Source organism: Pelodiscus sinensis, chromosome 9, assembly GCF_052426305.1.
Source record: "Pelodiscus sinensis isolate ZL-2025 chromosome 9, ASM5242630v1, whole genome shotgun sequence".
NCBI lineage: Eukaryota > Metazoa > Chordata > Testudines > Trionychidae > Pelodiscus > Pelodiscus sinensis.
Window position 1 is genome coordinate 41,611,744 of NC_143060.1, and position 18,725 is coordinate 41,630,468.

General features: G+C 40.8%; 2 protein-coding genes across 3 annotated transcripts in view; one reads left to right on the forward strand and one right to left on the reverse strand.

The window, feature by feature from the left end:
* Positions 1-12,459, forward strand: part of SLC30A7 (solute carrier family 30 member 7) — a 53,828-nt gene extending 41,369 nt beyond the window's left edge. The window contains exons 9-11 of the mRNA XM_075936615.2: positions 176-266; positions 1,312-1,461; positions 5,257-12,459. Coding sequence (XP_075792730.1) covers positions 176-266; positions 1,312-1,461; positions 5,257-5,304 — 289 coding nt within the window. The 3' untranslated portion in view covers positions 5,305-12,459. The remainder of the gene's footprint in view (positions 1-175; positions 267-1,311; positions 1,462-5,256) is intronic.
* A 966-nt stretch (positions 12,460-13,425) lies between these two features.
* DPH5 (diphthamide biosynthesis 5) overlaps positions 13,426-18,725 on the reverse strand; it is a 37,143-nt gene continuing 31,843 nt past the window's right edge. For both annotated transcript variants that reach the window (XM_075936620.2, XM_075936621.2), the window contains exons 6-8: positions 17,699-17,738; positions 16,621-16,724; positions 13,426-13,669 (exon numbers count right to left, since the gene is read on the reverse strand). In XM_075936620.2, coding sequence (XP_075792735.2) covers positions 13,446-13,669; positions 16,621-16,724; positions 17,699-17,738 — 368 coding nt within the window. In that variant the 3' untranslated portion in view covers positions 13,426-13,445. The remainder of the gene's footprint in view (positions 13,670-16,620; positions 16,725-17,698; positions 17,739-18,725) is intronic.

Consider the following 18,725-nt stretch of genomic DNA (forward strand, 5'->3'; position numbering starts at 1 on the left):
TTTGTAGGACCTCTTTTTTTCGCCACCGTGAATCTGTAATAATGCTTTCTCCTCAGTGTGTCACTTCATACATCCTGACTGACTTTATTCATTCTATTAGAAAGCAGTAATATTACTGTCGTGTTCTGCATTCTTTGAAGATGTGGCTGTAATTAACTATTTCCTTTCTTTCTAGTGTTGTTCCCCTTTTAAGAGAGTCCATTGGAATCTTAATGCAGCGAACTCCGCCTTCCCTGGAAAGCGTTCTGCCTCAGTGCTATCAGAGGGTGAGCTGTTCCAGTTCAGGATATTTTTTTACACAAGATTTAACTACTAAATGAATAAGCAACAAAGGTTGGACTTCTTGAGGGTGTTTTAGAATGTTTTCCTAACAATAAATCCTCAGAAGATTTGTTACCTCTATCCTAAATGTATACAAATGAATGAATGCTTATTTAGAAATGGTCAAAGGCATAACAAAAAACAGTAGTTGACAGTCTGAAGTAACAAATTCTACATAGTCTGCAGTTCCAACCGAAACTGTATATTCTGAAATAATTTGCTCTTTCGTAGTATATACTTTTGGCTTGGAATAGATCTCAAAACCATTATTAAATGTATCTTGTCACAAAATGTAAGCCTATTAGAGAGCAGTATAATGGAAATTTTGCAAGAAGGCCAGTTGGATCATTGTCCATAGACTATATGGTTGTTCTCCGGTTCTAAACTGATGTTTAGCGACCATTGCTTTGACTAGTACAAGGATTTTTAGCAATATTTTTTCCCCATCCGGTGTAGTGACTGTACACCGTAGGAAGTGTTGAGGCACATTAAAAACATTGGAAGGAAATACAAAAGGAAGGTCATAGTTCGCATTTAGCAATGTGTCTCTGACACGTATACAGTCCTTTATGTGTTGCATATGTTCTATGTCTCATGGAATGCAAGCATGATGCATCTACCAAAGAAATGTCCTTGGTGCCCTCCTCCACCCGCCCTGCCCCCTCCGGCTGAGATGTCAATTGGGTGCATCTTGCGTACCCTGAAATAACTGTGTGCCGCCTTCCTTGCTTCAAACAATAGTTTTTAGAAAGGAGTGAAGAACACTTTTTTCCAGTGAAGAGAAGGTGTAATACAGCTGTAGTCTGGTGGAGCAGTTGTGTTGATATATGCTCTCAGCTTTTCCATTTAACTCTCTTCATACCCATGAAGACGAAGTACTAATTTTGATGAGAACTCACTTAATACTCTCGTGAAGAGAAGAATATTGCCTGATGCTTCTTTTAACAATTTGCTATAAAGAAATAATTTTTTAAATGTTTGGTATTTTAGGTTCAGCAGTTGCAAGGAGTATACAGTTTACATGATCCACACTTCTGGACACTGTGTACTGATGTTTATATAGGGACCTTGAAACTATTTGTAGCTCCTGATGCCGATGCCAGATGGATTTTAAGCCAAACTCACAATATTTTTACTCAGGTATGTCTCTTTATTAATAGAAACTCAGAATACAGTAGTATGGTTGGATACCATGGTGGGGTGTGAGAGTGAGAGAACATGGATATAATAAAATACTTTTATAAACCTGTTGCTCTAACAGCTCGGTGTTCTGTTTTTAACCACAAACCAAATATTGTTGTTTAACTTGTCATTGTTAACTCCAGCTACCAGAAACGGAATGGTTAAACTGAAACGTGTTCAATATATGTAGCCTATTCCTCTTCATCAATCTCTTTATTGCCTCTGTGGAGACAGGACGTGAGAGTGCTGCAGTCTCAGATGTGCATTGAAGCCCTATGTTATAGTATCTTAGTTACAGAAACTAGCCCGATTTCTGCATCCATTGTGATGCCTCTGTATCGGCATTCATTTATGTTGCTTTAAGTCACATTTTGTGCCTGCTTTGTTGCTTTTTAGCAACTTCCAGGTGGTGGTAGTCTCTGAAGCAGTGGTCTCCCACATTTTTAAGCATGAGATCACTTTTGGAATTTAAGTGCAATCCAGGATCTACCTCAAACCCAAATACCCTTGCCCCATCTCCTTCCCGCCCCTTCTCCAAGGCCCGCCTCTGCTCACTCTATCCTCCCACCCTCCCTTCCCTCCCCCATCCTCATTCACTTTTATCAGGCTGGGGGCAGAGGGATGGGGAGTGAGGGAGGGGGATGTGGACTCTGATCTTGGGCGAAAGGATTTGGAGTGTGGGTGACCAACTTGCCCAGGGATGTTGACAGAACAAGCAATCCTGATGTGACTCTCTCCAGGGACTGGCTCTTGGCCTCGTCTACTCCAGCAACTGTGCCTCCCATTACAGCTGTGATTTACTGCAGTCGCTTTCAGTCTTGATTCTTGGGTGTCCGTAGACTAAGATTTCCAAAAGGGTCTGCACCATTTGAAATTTTTTCTAAGGCTCCACAATAAAAGGCTGAAAACCGTTGGTTTACTGGAATAACACAGTTATGAAGCAATAGTGGGAGAGTTGAGACAGAACTTGAACAGGACTTGGACCTACTGTATACAGTTCACTTCTGCAGGAAATAATGGCTCTGGGACCTCTGCCCATTTCTAGAACTCAATGCAAAACTCAAATTTATTTGGCTTAGCTTTTCTGGCGGGCAAAAAAGTGTGTGCAGAGAACACATGCACTTTTGCAAACAAAACTATAACGAAGTTCCTTCTACTACAAAGTATGAAGAAAGTAAGGGTTTGTTGTCATTTCTAATCTTAAATCCTCGTGGTGTTCTCTGAAGCACTGATAGTATGGAGAGAGAGCGAGCGAGAGAGCAGCATTTAAATATCTAGGTAAATAGTAAGGGATGAAATCTTTTGTACGTGGGTTTCTGTATGTTGGTACTATAGGGTTGGTGTCATATTAACTTAGGAGAAATGATACACCTTCCTGCCCATTTGATATGAAGGTATAGTTGAACAAACATTTTTTGAGCAATAGTGGAGATCATAGTTGTTGAAATTGTAATTGGTAGGTTAGTCAAAGTGACTTTTGATATCCAATATTTTCAGTACTGTTATGAAACAGTCCACTGCACATCATGACTCCAAACAAGTTAAGCTTTCTCAAGTGTGGTCACAAGATACATTGACATCTAAAAAAGACCTGTTCCTAAAGCTGTACGCCAAGTCAGTGCAATTCTCAGGTTTTATTCTAGAGTATGGCACCATTATGGTATGATGTCTAAGGATGTTAGTGTAATTGAATAGTTGTGTAACAGCACAAATTATTACTGATGACACAAATATTCAATAGTCCTTGGAGGCAGGGTTGGCTGCCAGGGTGTTCCAGCCCCACTCCTGGGGAGCCCCCTGCTACCCTGGGATGGCAGGTGGGAGCCAGTCCATGAGGGGAACGGGTTTAAAAACCAGGCTCCCAGGCAGATTGACTCTGCATTGCTGCCTCTGATACAGAGGGAGCAGCCTGTCCATGATGAGTCTGAGCTCCCCACTGGTCCAGGCTCACTGCAGACAGGGGCTGCTCTGTGGGATGCCAGAGAAGCCCATGTCCATGAGGACCTCGGATCACTGCGAACAAGGGCTGCTCTGACATCCCGCAGAGCAGCTTCTGTTCAGAGTGAGCCTGGGCCTGCTACAGAGAGACTGTTTTGTGGCAGCCACCTTCCTTGCACTGCTACCTCAAGAGGCAGCAGCATGAGGTGGTGGGAGGAGGAGGTGGCTCTGTGGAGCTGGTGATGTAGGAAGCTGACTTAAAAGCCAGGTGCCCCCCAGCCCTGGCTCCTGCCTGTCCCCCCTGCTGCTGCCTCTGCCTCTGTAGGAAGTATCAAAGCGGGGAACAGGTTGGTCCGTGGAGCTGGAATGCATGGGGAGCTGTTTAAAAACTGGCTTTCCACGTGTATTGGCTCCTGCCTGTCCCCCTCACTCTCCGTGCTGCTAGCTAAAAAGCTGGCTCCCCATGTGTAACAGCTCCTGCCTCCCCTTTCCCCTTGCTGCCTCTGCAGAGAGGAAATGTGTGTAGTCCACAGGTTTAACTGATAAACCTACGCTTATCAATTAATTGTGTAATTGGCAACATGTTGACTTCCCTAATGCCTACATGAATCTCATCAGTATAAAATAACGTAACAATTTAAACTGTTTTATAATATCCTGTGTGGATACTTTATTTCATAGTAGATATGGCTTTCTGGCTTAGGCCTGGTTTACACTAGTTTAGACGGGATTTAGTCATATACGGTCGATTTTTCTAAATGATGTGTCTGCACTACCAAGCCTGTATCATCAGCTGTAAGGGGTGCTGAGGTCAGTTTCAGGTACTCCTGCTTTTATGAGGAGTAATGCCACTTGCAAGCTTGCCTGGTTGAATTTAGAGTAGTGAAGATGCAGCATTGGTGAAAATCGAGGTTCATGGCCTCCAGGAGGCATCCCATAATATCCCACTCTGGCCAGAACTTATGCCTCACCTGCTTTGCAGGTGAACAGGAAAAGCCCTGGGAAAGCTTGCATTTCATTTCCTGTGTGGTCAGGGTTGAGAACACATCCCACAGCAGGCAGCACATGTGGCCATGGCTTCCAATACTTCAAGTACCATGAGTTCCAGTTCCTAGGGGGGTGCAAAATATAGCCAGCATGGCGTGTGCAGGCGATCTTGGACCTCATCAAGGTGCAGGGAGAGGAATCCATTCTCTCCAAGTTCTGAGTCAGCAAAAGAAATGCTGATATCTTCGCAAAGACAATGGAGGAGAAAGGATACTTCAGGAACACCCAGCAGTGCAGAGTTAAAATAAAGGAACTATGGCAATCCTACCACAAAACAAAGGAGGCAAATGTTTGCGGTGATACACCAGACCCATCCATGCCATTTCTGTGACCAGCTGCATGTGATCCAAGGGGGCTTTGACTCACCAAGACACTCCTGGAGGACAGTGTGGTGGCAGAGGGGGAAGGACAAGGAAAATGGCTTCATAATTCAATCTATATCACATCCTTACACTTTGCTCCACTTGAACCAGCATCTGTTCCAACGGTTAAAAATACACATTAGACTCTTTTAAAAATCATGTCACATTTTTAGAGGCCGTTTTTAACCTTGTAGAAGCCCTATACATCTTTAACTCCTGCACTTACGCATTTCCCTTTTTAATGGATGTTTGACTGTTTGCCAGAAGTATTACGTAGAACAAGCTATCAAGCAGATTTGTTTGTTCACCAAATAAAGATAAATATAATAGCATTTGGAACTGGAGTATAGTTGTACGAGTGATTTTTTTTTTTCCAGTTTTCTAATTCTCCCTCTTTTATTTACAGGCAGGAGTGAGACAGCTTTATATACAGCTTGACTTTGCAACCATGTAGAGAACATCATAAATTATGCTCTTTGGACCAAAGTTTTCTGGTACTGTAATGGTATAAAACATTGTACTCGTCAAGACAGAACCACCCCAGCCCAGTTAATCAAGACCAAATAGACTGCTGCCTTTTGGCTACTTCTGGAGTCCACATCAAAGGAGTAAAAGCTGAAAGGATGTCCTGGACTTCTGGTCTTGTATTTTGTGTCCATCCCCTCCCCCTCCAGCTGTGTTAATTTTTTTTAGAATTTTTTTTTATTTTCTACAATTGTTCCAATAGGAAACTAAGATTTTGGGACTATAATCCCTGGGTCATGTCTTTAATGAAGGGCTTGTCTAAACAAACAATTTCATAGCAAGCTGAGGTCTGAATCTGTTCTGCACTAGTCTGTTGCAAATTGCCCTTGTGGCCCCTATTGATATGCATTAAGTTAATTAATGCACTTTGATCTAGTTCCATTCTAAAGAGGACTGGATCTAAGTGCATGTCAGCAGGGATCATGTGGACACTTAAGTCTTTGGCAGTCTAGCACTGAGTAGATTCACACCCTATCTTGCCACAAACTAAATGTTAATGTAACAAGCCTGAAGCTGCTCATTCCCACAAAACCAGTGTTATCACAAATTGGAGCGCTGTCTTGTACATAATGCCACAACGAGTGGCATTCTTCATGAGAATCGTATGTTTGTAAAATTGTTTGTACTTTGCAAACTTAATGAACCAAACCATATTGGGTTTTCAAAGTGCCTTTATATCAGAAAAAGTATTCGCCAGCATTGATGTGGAACATAGAGGTTTTATTACTTTTATGGTTACAACTTGTTCACCGTTGTCTTGTTAGTGATGTCTGTGACTGTGTACTTGCGTAATTGTAGATTTTTAGACTCCCTTTTACTGTTTCATCTTATCAAATGAACTGGGGTTACATTTGTTTAATTTACTTTACAAGTTAAAGCTTTTGTGAGGAGACTTGCTTTCAAAACATCTGTCTATCTAATACATATTATCCTAAGAGTTGTTTTAACCAAATTAAACATTCGACCCTGTGTCAAAATCTATGAATTAAAGTTTCTCAATACTGCTATAGAAAACAGAAGTTGTAGCTCAATAACCATGTTCATAATATCACCATGAAAGAGAAGCAGTTACAACATAATGATAGTAATTGAACTGTTCTGCTTTTTTTTTCTTTCAGACTTTTTTTTTCCCTGTTGAAGCTTGCTGTGAAAATTAGTCTGCTAGGTTTTAATAGACTATTAAAAAGGATGGAAGTAGTTACTGTGTCTAACCCTAAACTAGGGAGAAGGAAAGGAAAGGAGCTGTCCTGGGAAATGTATCTGCAGTGGAAATGAGGTCTGTTGTATGAGCTATGTAAAGTCACATTTTCTTAGTTGACATGTTTGATTGGGACTTGAGTGTGATTTTTCTCATTAATGTCTTGTATTTCTCCACACGCACACAAGTGTCCAACGAGCAGTTTTCAGAAACACCCCTAAACCATCTATTTTTGACATTTTTATATATATTTACATCTTGTACTGAAAATGTTAAATTCCCGAGACAGTCCAACAACACCTGTATTATAGATGCAATGCTTCTACTAAAATTAGATTAACTACAATTATCAGTGCTTAATGAAGTTTCCCATTCTGTTTGAATTCAGAGACTGAATAGAAAAGAGCCATTTTGATTTCCATATTTGAGGCTGTTAGTCCCAATGGGACATAGAGCAAGAAAAAGGAAGTCTCATTTTGGTTAATCAGAAATACATTTGCTAGTTGAGGGGAAAGGGTTTGAATTAATACATTTATACTTAATGTTCAGTGTGTTGTGGCATACAACAAAACAAGAATGCTTGTTTGAAAAATCAAATGTGCTGACTGGTACAAATTCTAGATATTTTTCTGATACAAATATTAATACAGGCAGTCCCCGGGTTACGTACAAGATACGGACTATAGGTTTGTTCTTAAGTTGAATTTGTATGTAAGTCGGAACTGGCTCCAGATTCAGCAGCTGCTGAAACTGATCAGCGGCTGACTACAGGAAGCCCTAGGCAGAGTTGCTCTGCCCCCGGCTTCCTGAAATCAGCTGCTGATCAGTTTCAACAGCGGCTGAATCCGGACTCCTGGAACAGAACAGCTGGGGCACTGCCGGGTAGGTCCCCGCAGGACCAACCTGGCAGCACCCCAGCTGCTCTACCCCAGGCATCCCGCAACAAAAGCCTGGTCTGCTGGGGCGAGGGGGCGCACTAGCTGCGCCCCCTCCCCCCCCAGCAGACCAGGCAGACCCGAGCAAAGCCGTGGAGGCGCAGAGGTCCTGCCGCCTCTGCGGCTTTGCTCGGGTCTCCCTGCTGTGCTGGGGAGTCCCCCCCAGCACAGCAGGGAGACCTGAGCAAAGCCGCACAGGCGGCGGGGTCCCCTGCCTCTGCGGTTTTGCTCCCCCCAGCACAGCAGGGAGACAGGAGCAAAGCCACAGAGGCGGGGGACCCCACCGCCTGTGTGGCTTTGCTCGGGTCCCCCTGCTGTGCTGGGGAGTCCCCCCCCAGCACACCAGGGAGACCCGGAGCAGCTTTTCTCGCCCCAGAGGACGTGGTGGCAGGACCGCTGCGCTCTGGGCGGTCCCGCTGCCCGCGAGCTCCGGGGCGAGAAAAGCCCCGTTCGTAAGTGCGGATCCAACATAAGTCGGATCCGCGTAAGTCGGGGACTGCCTGTACTTCCCTGTAACTGAATAAATACCCAGTAATGGATAGTACTAAAATCAAGGAGCATTGTAGTTCTAATCAATTCAACTTCAGTCATAATTGATGAGTATTGAGTTTAATAGACACTATAGAAATTCCTAAGATGGAACTGAAGGGATGGTTTGCTGCAGATGTTTCTGTATTATTCAGTTTCCGTGGAAGATAGACAGATTTTGTTTTATTCCTCCTGTATGACACACACTCTATATTTTTATATATGAAAATGCTGCTCGATTGCTCATGTGTGCCTTGAGTTTGCCAGATTGATGTAGATACACAAGTGCTGAATGAACTAATTATTCTTAATTTGTGATTCAAACCCCAAAGCGAGATCTCTTCCATTGCTTCTGTAATGTCAGGCAGACCATGGTCAGTAGGTACTGTCTTTAGTTTGGGGGAGCTTTTACACATTCAATAATGTAACAATTTCTTGATCTTATGGATGATGATCTCTCACTTTGAACCACCATTTTAGAAGGTCCAGCCTCCTTCACCTAAATTGTACATGCTTTGAATTTCAAGTTTACTCTTTGGCATGATTATTTCTTTCTTTGAGACTTGCAGCTTTGATTTGTCTCTGGGCTGATGAGCAAAGCTTCCTAACTTTCATAGAATACTTTTAACACTAGCCAAACTACTGGGGTAGGCCACTCGTGAATGTTTTAGCTGAATGTTAGTGGGATGTTTGTTCAGTTGTTGTGACTTGCTAAATGTCTCATTGCAAGTGAGCAATTGCTTGCATATTGGTGGTTTTCTCATGTATTTTCAAAGGATTCAGCATTGTCAGAAGGCTAATTGGTCTTGCCAAAACAGTATTTAACTGAGGATATAATCAGTTTACTGCATACTGAGCTTCAATGAAAATTGCTCTTTGAGCTACTTTGTAAAAAAGACTATATGTCTTTCTTGCCTAGGAAGATCTATAATTTGAGACTCTTGGGGAAGGGCGAAGAGAAATCAGTCCTATAGGGTCATGTTTAAGGGAAATGCATCTGTTCTTACAATCAGGTTGACTGTCTGTGTGTCATGTGGGATGTCTTTACATTTTATAGCAAGATATATACCACATTTTTTTATAAAACGTAATTTAATTATGAGGATAGTGTATGGAAGCCAGTTTGCTGTGGAGCAAGAGAATTATGTTGTTTATTTGTTTGGCTGAGTAGATTTACTTTAAAATAATGTGAGTAAATTGGCCAAAAGGTGGCAGAAGTCACACCCTGTAGCATGAAGTCCAAACAGTGTTGGTTGGGTAGCTTTCCTATTGGCACTTGGGGGGCTACGTCTACACTGGCCCCTTCTCTGGAAGAGGCATGCTAATTTCGAACGTTGGAATAGGGAAATCCGCGGGGGTAAATAAACATGGCTGCCGCTTTTTTCCCGCAAGTAGGAATAAGAGATCCTCCGGAAAAGGGCTTTATTCTGGAGGATCGTGCCAGTCTGGACGCTCTTTTCCGGCTTTTCCGGCCATGTTTATTTAAATCCCGCGGGGATATTTAAATCCCCCGTGGATTTCCCTATTCCAAAGTTAGAAATTAGCATGCCTCTTCCGGAGAAGGGGCCACTGTAGACGTAGCTGGGCAGTATAAAGGATAACACATACATTATATACCTTCAGGATGTTGAATCTTGCGCTAAATCTGATGGATTATGGGGTAGGATGCCTATAAGGGGCAGGAGTCAGGCTATCCAGCCATTGTATTGTACGTCTTCTGGGAAGTCTTTCTTCCTGCTTCTAATAGTGACAATTACTTTTTAAAATCTACGAACGAACTGTTAGGTGAGTTGGAAATGTTGAAAGCTATATATCATGTGGGTCATCTTAAACCCATGAAATGCTGAACATCAGTGACTATTTACAGTTGTTTTATAGTTCAATTGCTGGGTTTTAGTAATCTGAGTTTCATCTTTTGTGCTTATTTTAAACTGTTAGATGTCCAAAGATGACTGAATTCTTGCAAGAGATAATCTATTTTAAGAATGAATTGGGATGGGGGGGTGACTATGCTTATGGAGGGAAAGAGAGGTTCCTGGTATTAGATTCTGAATCAGTTGGTTCTAGTCTAGTTTTCTTTTCATACAGTTAAAACCTCCTGTTTTCAGGCCAGTATGATTGTATTTCTTTGTGACTGAAGACTATCGTGACTTCAAGCAAGTTCACAAAGCACAAGCTTCATTATAGTAGGAACTATGTAAACCCTTGCTAAATTTCACTTTTCTAATTGTCAAACTGTCAACCCAGCAATCGTATCTAACTTGCCAGGAAGGTATAACAGCAAGGTGCTATAGTGACTCATTAGAAATGTGTATAAAATTACCTACAATGTTGCTTCACACTGAACATAACATGGACAAAAGTAGACCATCTAAAGAGTTTACAATCGGATCCTGTAACCACTTGAGTAAAGTTATACTTTGTACAGGAGTGGGCACAAAGTGAGAAGGAGTTCAAGTAAATCTAGTACAGTGTTTCTTAAACTTTTTCAGACCAAGGAACACCAAACAATTTTTTTTTTTGAGGCATACCAAGGATTTTTTGTTGAGCCAAAAAAAAAAGGGGAGGGGGGGGGAGTTATTGAGCGAAAAAAGAAAGTCACTTGCCTCTTCAAGGGTGGCCATTTTGAACTCTATTGTTCTCCACGGCACGCCTCCACGGAACACAGTTTAAGAAACACTGATCTAGTATCCTTACTACACTACAATATAGATTTAACCAGTACAAAAATAAGCAAAAAACCGAGCAGTCCTATGGTGCCTTAGAGACTAACACATTTATTAGGCCATGAGTTTTGTGGGTAAAACCTCCCCATGAAAGATTATGACCTAATAAATGTGTAAGTCTCTAAGATACCATAGGACTGCTCATTTTTAGTTATAGACTAACTCGGCAACACCTCTAAGACATTTTACCAGTACTTTTTTGTAATGAATTGTTGAAGTAATCTGCATTTGATCTTTCTTTCATTAGAGAAGTTCTGTATCTGAAATTTTAAAATCTAAATTCTTGTAGATAGTTCTGGATTTTGGTAATACCCCGGCAGCCTAATTCAGAGGTGGAAGCACTTTGTGTTTGAGTTGATTTGTTTTTACTTTTAATTTTTAAGCATTAAACCTGGGTAGAGAAGAGAAGAAGGAAATACCCACCAATTCAGTACAGGTGGTAACTAACAATGTTTTGTGGAGATGTAAATGAGATACCAGCTTTTGAATAGCTTTGCTCCTTCAGATTTCACCTACTAAGCTAAATTGCTTAATAGAATTTACAGGAAGAACAGATCAATACGCTACTCAGTGTACCTTTATGCACCTACTGACCTGCTACTGCATAATTCAGCTGTTTGAGAGACTTTCAGAGTTATATGAAACAAAAAATAAAACTTTAAATAGGCACGAGGCTCCTAAAATACATCTAAGACTGTTTTAAGTAACAGTTCAGATCAGCATCTTCATTTGTGAATAACCGTGTCCCATTTTCAATTAGCTGTAATGATTATATTTGGTATGACAGCTGCATTTTTTTATGTTTAAGGAATAAAATAGAAGAGCTTTATTTAACAGTTCCCTCATTGTTAACACTCATTTTGCAAAAACAAAATGTGGTTGTCTTAAACCCCACCTTCTAAGGCTGCTGCATTGCATACAATAATACTGCTACTCACTCTTGCAGTGGTTAATTTCCCCTCTACCTCCCCATGACCTTTTTCTGCTTTTTCCTTCCCCTTTTCCTCAAACCCCCTCTGTTGGTGATTATTCATAACTGGCCTTTACAGGCCAGAGGTTGCTATAGTACTTGCCAAAAAATGCAGGGCATTCTCCCAGTATCTGCAAGCAATTGAAAATCTCTGTGTGTAAATACAGAAAAATCTAACTTTCAGATTTAGAGAACCACACCTGAAGTGTACATTGCTGCCTGGGGGTAATTTTCTTCTACACAGAATGTTTGGTGGAAGCACTGTTGTGTAAAGAAATTTGCTTATTTCACTTCCCACATATACAAAACTCCTTAATGGTAATATGTGCCAGGATCTTGTTCAAGAATTGAAATTAATAGCTATCAAGAGGGCGGGCTAATACATGAAGGAATGTGAATGGAAAGAATTGCCAAAATCATTTGTAGCAACTGCCTTTCCAGTTAATTTTCAAATACATGAAGTACTCTTATTGGTGTGCTTACAATTTAATAGTATTAGAACATCTCAAAAAAAGTTTGATTATTTTACTGCAGACTAAAGTTGTGGAGACTGTAAACTGTACCTTGGTTTAGAAATGCTGAAGTGAAGCCATTATGAATTGCTCCAAGTGCAATATAATTTTTAATGTAATCTTTTTACTTCAGTGGTATAAGTAAAATGTTTTATCTGATGTATTTGAAAAATTTGGGATCAAATTTCCTTTCAATAAAACTTGGTTTTAAAACACCCTGTATATATATTTTTCTGATGTGACTAGCTGATAAGTAAGGATGTTGAAAATGCATGTTGTAGTGCTGATTTTTTTAAAAAAAACTTCAATTTAATATCAAGCTGTACATTTATAACAGTTCAGAATGGCTAGGTCACTTACATCACACAACAGATGTCAGCACTATATATGATAGATTGCGATGTCTTCTGGCATACCTAAACCACATGGTCTCTTCCATTCCCTGCCACTGTCAGGTGATTAACAGTCACCATTTCAGTGGGTTCCATAGCCTGCAGTGTTCTCACGTTTATCCATTTTGTAAGGCAGAGCAGGGTTTATAGACAGGCTTGGCCATTTCCCATAACCCTTGGTTATATTTTTCCCCACATTTGCTTCCCTGTTTGTACACAATAGGGCAGAGTAATTGCATCTTTAGTGACCCAAATATTAAACAGCTATCTGGACTGCCCAGGCACTGTTCATTGCTTGGGTAGGACAGGAACTGAGCATGGATCCTATTTTCTCCCTTATCTGGGGACTGTGGTGCAGGTCTGCCTTGAGCTGATGGGACAATGCAAATAGTGTAGAACACACAGAGCTGCAAGGTATTTATTTTCCCACACTTACCCTGACCATCTTGCTCAGGTTCATCAGAACTTTCCTCTGCACTACCAAGCCAGAGGCCATTTCTCCTTTTCCAGGGTTAGGTCTTCTGGCATTCATGATGCATGCCTAGGAAGGGGAAGCTTTTCACCACAATGATCTCAAATCTGTAAAACCACTCTAATAAGAGATCCTGACACCAGCAGGACAGTGTCTTTGCAGTCCTAGGTCTTCATCTGCAGAGTATATGAATTCATGTGAGGGGGGAATGTTCACACTTCCACGGTGTTGTAAGTAGGTGAACATAACTCTGCTACACTATTTTGTATGTGTAAAGTAAGAATGGAGAAAAAAATCTAAGCTGCCACAAAGCAGAGGACAAGTAAAGTCTCTTTATTCAAGTGTTCCGATGACATTCATTGTCTTCAAAGCTAGATTCATCTGCAGCAAAGAGCTTAAGCATATCTATTTCCAGAGGGTGCAGACTGCCAGCTACAATAATGGAATGTAGTGGACCACCGAGTTCTACTGTGGACATCTGTTGTAAGGTTCCTGAAATAATTTTCTGATCCATGGCACCCACTCTTGCTAGACCAACACAGAGTGTATTCTCTGTAATTTCTATTTAAAAAGAAAAGCAATTTCAGGAAAATTCATTTTTCAGTTTCCAGAGAGCAAATTCTATGTCTTTACTGAACAATCCTTTCTTCACTGAAAGTAATGAACATTATCCAAAGTGTTCAGTCTTAAGTTTCAGTTGTTCTTAATCTAACACTGCAATAAAACACCTGGCTTTACTTGATGTGAAATGGAAGTCTGTTCTTTGAGATGCAGTACTAGAAGCCACACCTTTACAGTAGTTAAAATGGGATGAGGCAAATGTAGGAAGCTGCTTGTAATAAAGGGGAGCTAGTTCCCTTCAAATGAATCCTCCTTTCAATTCAGTGCCAGTAGGAAGAATTTGGCTTAGATGAGAAGACTCTTACTTCACACTACTTTCTGACCTCAGAGGAGAGAAATCAACTACTAAGACATAAGGACAGGGAATTTGCTCTAAAATGTATGTTTTGTAAATAAAGATCAAACTAAGTTTTAATAGAAATACACAAGCAAATTAATGTGGTGTTTCTTTTAGTTCTGCTCTCAGTAACAATGAAAATGTAAAGTAGCTACCTATTTTAAATAACCCTGGTAGAAATTGATTTTGTATAACTAATCTATCAATAGTAGCTTAAGCATTTTCTCCAATTTTTTTACATGTCCACAAATATGGGGTTTAATTTTTTTATTGATCAATTTAAAATTTCAGTTATGGGGAGTGCCTAGTGAGTTCATGCCCAAATTCAAATGTTACACACTGTCAATCTGGCCAAAATATATAATGTAAGTATTTTTAAATCAAATATAAGTTCAGGCAGCAATTTTCTGTAAATTGACTTAATATGTGTCAGCTTGTGTATATACCTAGCCTGCTTATACTAATGGGATTGATCTAAATTTATGAAGGGATAAATAACTGCCCAATAACTAGTGAAATGACTTAAGTCTTCAGTATGACTTATGTTATTACTGTTTATCAATTTGTTCCAAAACTTCCTCTGACACCTCAATTTGGGACAATTCCTCAGATTTGTCACCTAAAAAGAAAGGGAGATTCTCAAACCTGAGCCAAACATCCTGAGCTATGACGACCTGATGCCATTTTTCTTCTATGACCTTTTCTTCTTTGAGCATCTTGATCATCCAGTGCCCCCATGGACTGTTTAGCAGGCTTCCCATTTGTAATATACTTAAAATTGCTACTTTTTGAATTTTTGTCTAGCTGTTCTTCACATTCCTTCTTGGCCTCTATCTTTTTACACTTCATTTGACAGAATTCATGCTCTTCTATTTTCACTAGGATTTAACTTCCACTTTTTAAATGCCTTTTTCTTTTTACTTGGTTAAGCCATGGTGGCACTTGAGTTCTCTTGTGTTGAACCTCTGTCATGGTGTCTTTGAAAAGTTTCCATGCAGCTTGTAGAGATTATATTTTTGGCACTGTACTTTTAAATGTAACTGTTCATTTTTGTGTACAGGATGCATAGAGATGTTAGATTTAATTATATTGTCACAATTTCCAAGTGGTCCAGCTATAGTCACCTCTTTGACCAGATTCTGTGCTCCATTTAAGACAATCAAGAATTGCCTCTCCTCATGGATTTCAGAACCAGTTGCTCCATGAAGTAGACATTTCAGGTGTCAAACTTTTTCCTCTGTATCCTGTTCTGAGGTGACGTACCCCATCAATATGGGGATAATTGAAATCCCCTATTTTTTAAAAAAAAAATTTATAGTCTATCTAATCTCCCTTAGCATTTCAGTCACTGTCACTATCCTGGTCAGAGGGTTGCTTATGTCCTTACTGCTATATTCATATTATTAGAGCGGGGAATTACAAACCATAAAGATTCTATGGAACAGTTTGGCTCCTACTGTCTAATTTGATTCCATGCTTTCTCTCACCTGCACAACCTGTTCTGTCCTTCCAATATATTTTCTATCTTGGTATGACTGTGTCCTACTGACTATCGTCACTCCAAGTGCCTGACACCTATTATACCAATATCCTCATTCAATACAAGGTATGCTAGTTCACCCATCTTACTGTTTAGACTTCTAGCATTTGTATATAAGCACTTTAAAGACTTGTCACTCTGCCATTATGTGATTGAATGGGACTCGTTCATTTGACTGTTTCTCATCTGATCTTACCCATATCTTAGCTTCTATCCTCTCCTCTTTACTAGGCCACAGAGAATCTCTACTAATAGACCGTCCTTTAAAGGACATCTGTTTGATCCATCCGCTTCTCCAAATCTTTGTTTCCCCCCAGCCCACAGTTTAAATACTGCTATATGACCACCTTAATTAAGTGCCAGAAAGCTAGTTCCATTTCGGTGTAGGTGAAGCCCATCCTTTCCCAAAAGTTTCCCCAGTTCCTAATAAACGTAACCCCCTTCTCCCTACATTGTCTCATCCACATCTTGAGACAGTGCAGTTCTGCCTGTCTACCTGGTCCTGTGCATTGAAGTGGTAGCACTTCAGATAATGTTATCCTTAACCATAGACTTAGGTGTCTATCATAGGAAAATCTTGAGGTAATTAAGGTGTTCACTGTACAGTTAAAGGGAAACGGTTAACATTAAAATGCTACAACCCTTCTAAAAACCTGTGTAAATACACCATCCATTCTGATCCCTTTGAAGGGCCTCCCCTTGTGTAAGCTGATGGACCAAAGGGAAAGATGAATGGCAATGCTGGTTCTCAAATTATGATTACTGTAACTATTTAACCAAACTAAAGACTGTGCCTATATCACAAGGAACCACTAACTCCAACAGGACCAAGCTCACATCTTGAGTTGACAAACCCAACTTGTGATCAGCTGACTAAGCTTAAAGGCAGCCCAGTTCCACTCAGGTCAGAGGCTACTCGAAGGAACAGAAGCTGAGCTATAATGGAGACTCCTCAGTAAAGGCAGAGAAAGGGGAAGCCTGGTGCTCTAGCTTCTAGAAACAACTATTAAATACCCAGTTCTTCTCCTTGCAGCCTCCTGTTCTGAACAATGGCAAGAAGCTGTTCCGCAGCTTGGTTCACGCTCATGTACCGTGGCGACTCATAAACCTTCCTTCCTCTGGTGGAAAAAAACAAAGTAACTGTTGTGCCAAAAAGTATTAAACCACAGAATAATAGGTTACTGTACCACTCACATTCCACTATCTCCATTCTAGATTTCAGCTTTAACACAACACACATGGCTTAAGTTTTCCATAGGTTCTGTGGTGGGTTGGGGAGGTATGCACTGGAGGGTGAATTTCTGCTCAATTGCAGTCCCTGGGCACTGTGCACACTTGTAAAGCTGCAGGGCATGCTCTTGCTATCTTAGGATTCAAATGAGACTGCTGGAAACTACAGGGTCTGCATTTACTTTAGGAAAAAAAATTAAATAACATGTTTTCCCAACAGTCATCATGTAGGCAGATAATTACATAGCAGGCATATATTCAATCATTCTTAAGCATCCTTCTTCAGCTAGTTGGCCAATTCGGGATACATAAAGCAAAGTTTCTGAATGTGAGCGTAGGCCAAAATTACAGCACATCTTGAAGCAACAACAGTTTATAGGCCCAGTTATAAAGAGATGGTTAACAAATGACAAGCTTCTCTGAGACATCTAAATGGACTTAACATGGAACATCAGTACTCCAGCTGCAGTTTCATTGAGAGGATTGAGAGCCCTGTCTTGCTTTCAGCCATTCATCTGCTTAAAAGAGAGAGACTGCATTCTGCAAGACTGAAGAAATTATAAGACTTCATTTAACAAGCCCTTATCAAAGGAGCTAGTTAACACACAATACTTTGCTTACTGAACAAAATACCAAAAACCATTGTGCAACTGCTGCAAACCAAGGGCTCAATCCTAATGAAATCACTGGCAAACTTCCCATTTATTACAGTGAATGCAGGGCCCAGTGTAAGTGGTCTATTTAATTAATGAGCAATTATGTAAGGAACAGGTAAGTACAGCATTACTAAGCAGGAAGGATCGTCAACTACTTTGCATTAGAACATGCTGACAGTATATTTATTTTCAAAATAGTGACTCACTTCATCAGGTTGTCCAGAGATTGCTCCTTTACTTTTATGTCTGCAAGAGAAGTTATTCATTAGGCACAATAAAGACTTCATCTGAGGTACTGTAATATTCCCACTTTTCTTAATTGTCTAAATGGAGAGCTTAGTTTAAATTAGCAGGCTTTTTCTGCTTTTCAAATAGCAATATTTTAGCTGTTGTGGGAACTATACACGTAGATAGTTAGCAAAAGAGTATCAGCTCTGTTCTGAGCTTCATGTTATGAAGAAAAAATTGCTCTTAACCATTTTCCTTTCCTTTTATACAAATGAAGTTTTACTTGGGATTGCATTACTTCTAGGATTCTAGTGCAAATAAGAACAATTTAAAACAGCCATTAAAACTTAGTGCTATAGTGTTAAATTTAAATTTAGTGGATAAGTACAGGTTCAGCCTCTCTCCGCTGGGACTCCTTGGTCCAGCAACATCCATGGTCTGGCTGGACCGTGGCTGTTGCTGGACCAGAGAGATCTGGTAGAGGGCCAGAGGCAGAAGCCTTGTGGGGCTGGGAGCCCAGCCAGGTTGGCTGCAGGGATACCAGTGGCTGGGAGCCCTGCCATGGGAGTCTGGCTGAGCTGGTGGTAGGGCAGCAGGAACATCAGCAGGCTTTGGCAGGCCAGCAGTCTGCTGCAGTAGAGCCCGGAGCTCTGTCAGTAGGGCTGTCAGGGCAGTGGTTTGTTGCGGTGAAGCTGAAATGGGATGCCATGGCAGAGCAGCAAGGCTGGTGGCAGGGGTGCAGAAATGACCTCCCCCTGTCCAGCAAAATCCCTCCTTCCGGACCACTCAGGTCCCAAGGTTGCTAGACCAGGGAGGTGCACCCTCTACTACAAAGATGAGCTTTTGTCACAATTGAAATTTTTCAATGATACTTTTGCAAAACAATCACGTAAGCTTCTGCAAGCCAGAGGTATGGCACACTTCATTCAGACATTCTAGATTCAGTTGCAGCTCAGTGGTCAGACGGTTAAAGCAGCATATCTGAATGACACTGTTCACTTTAAC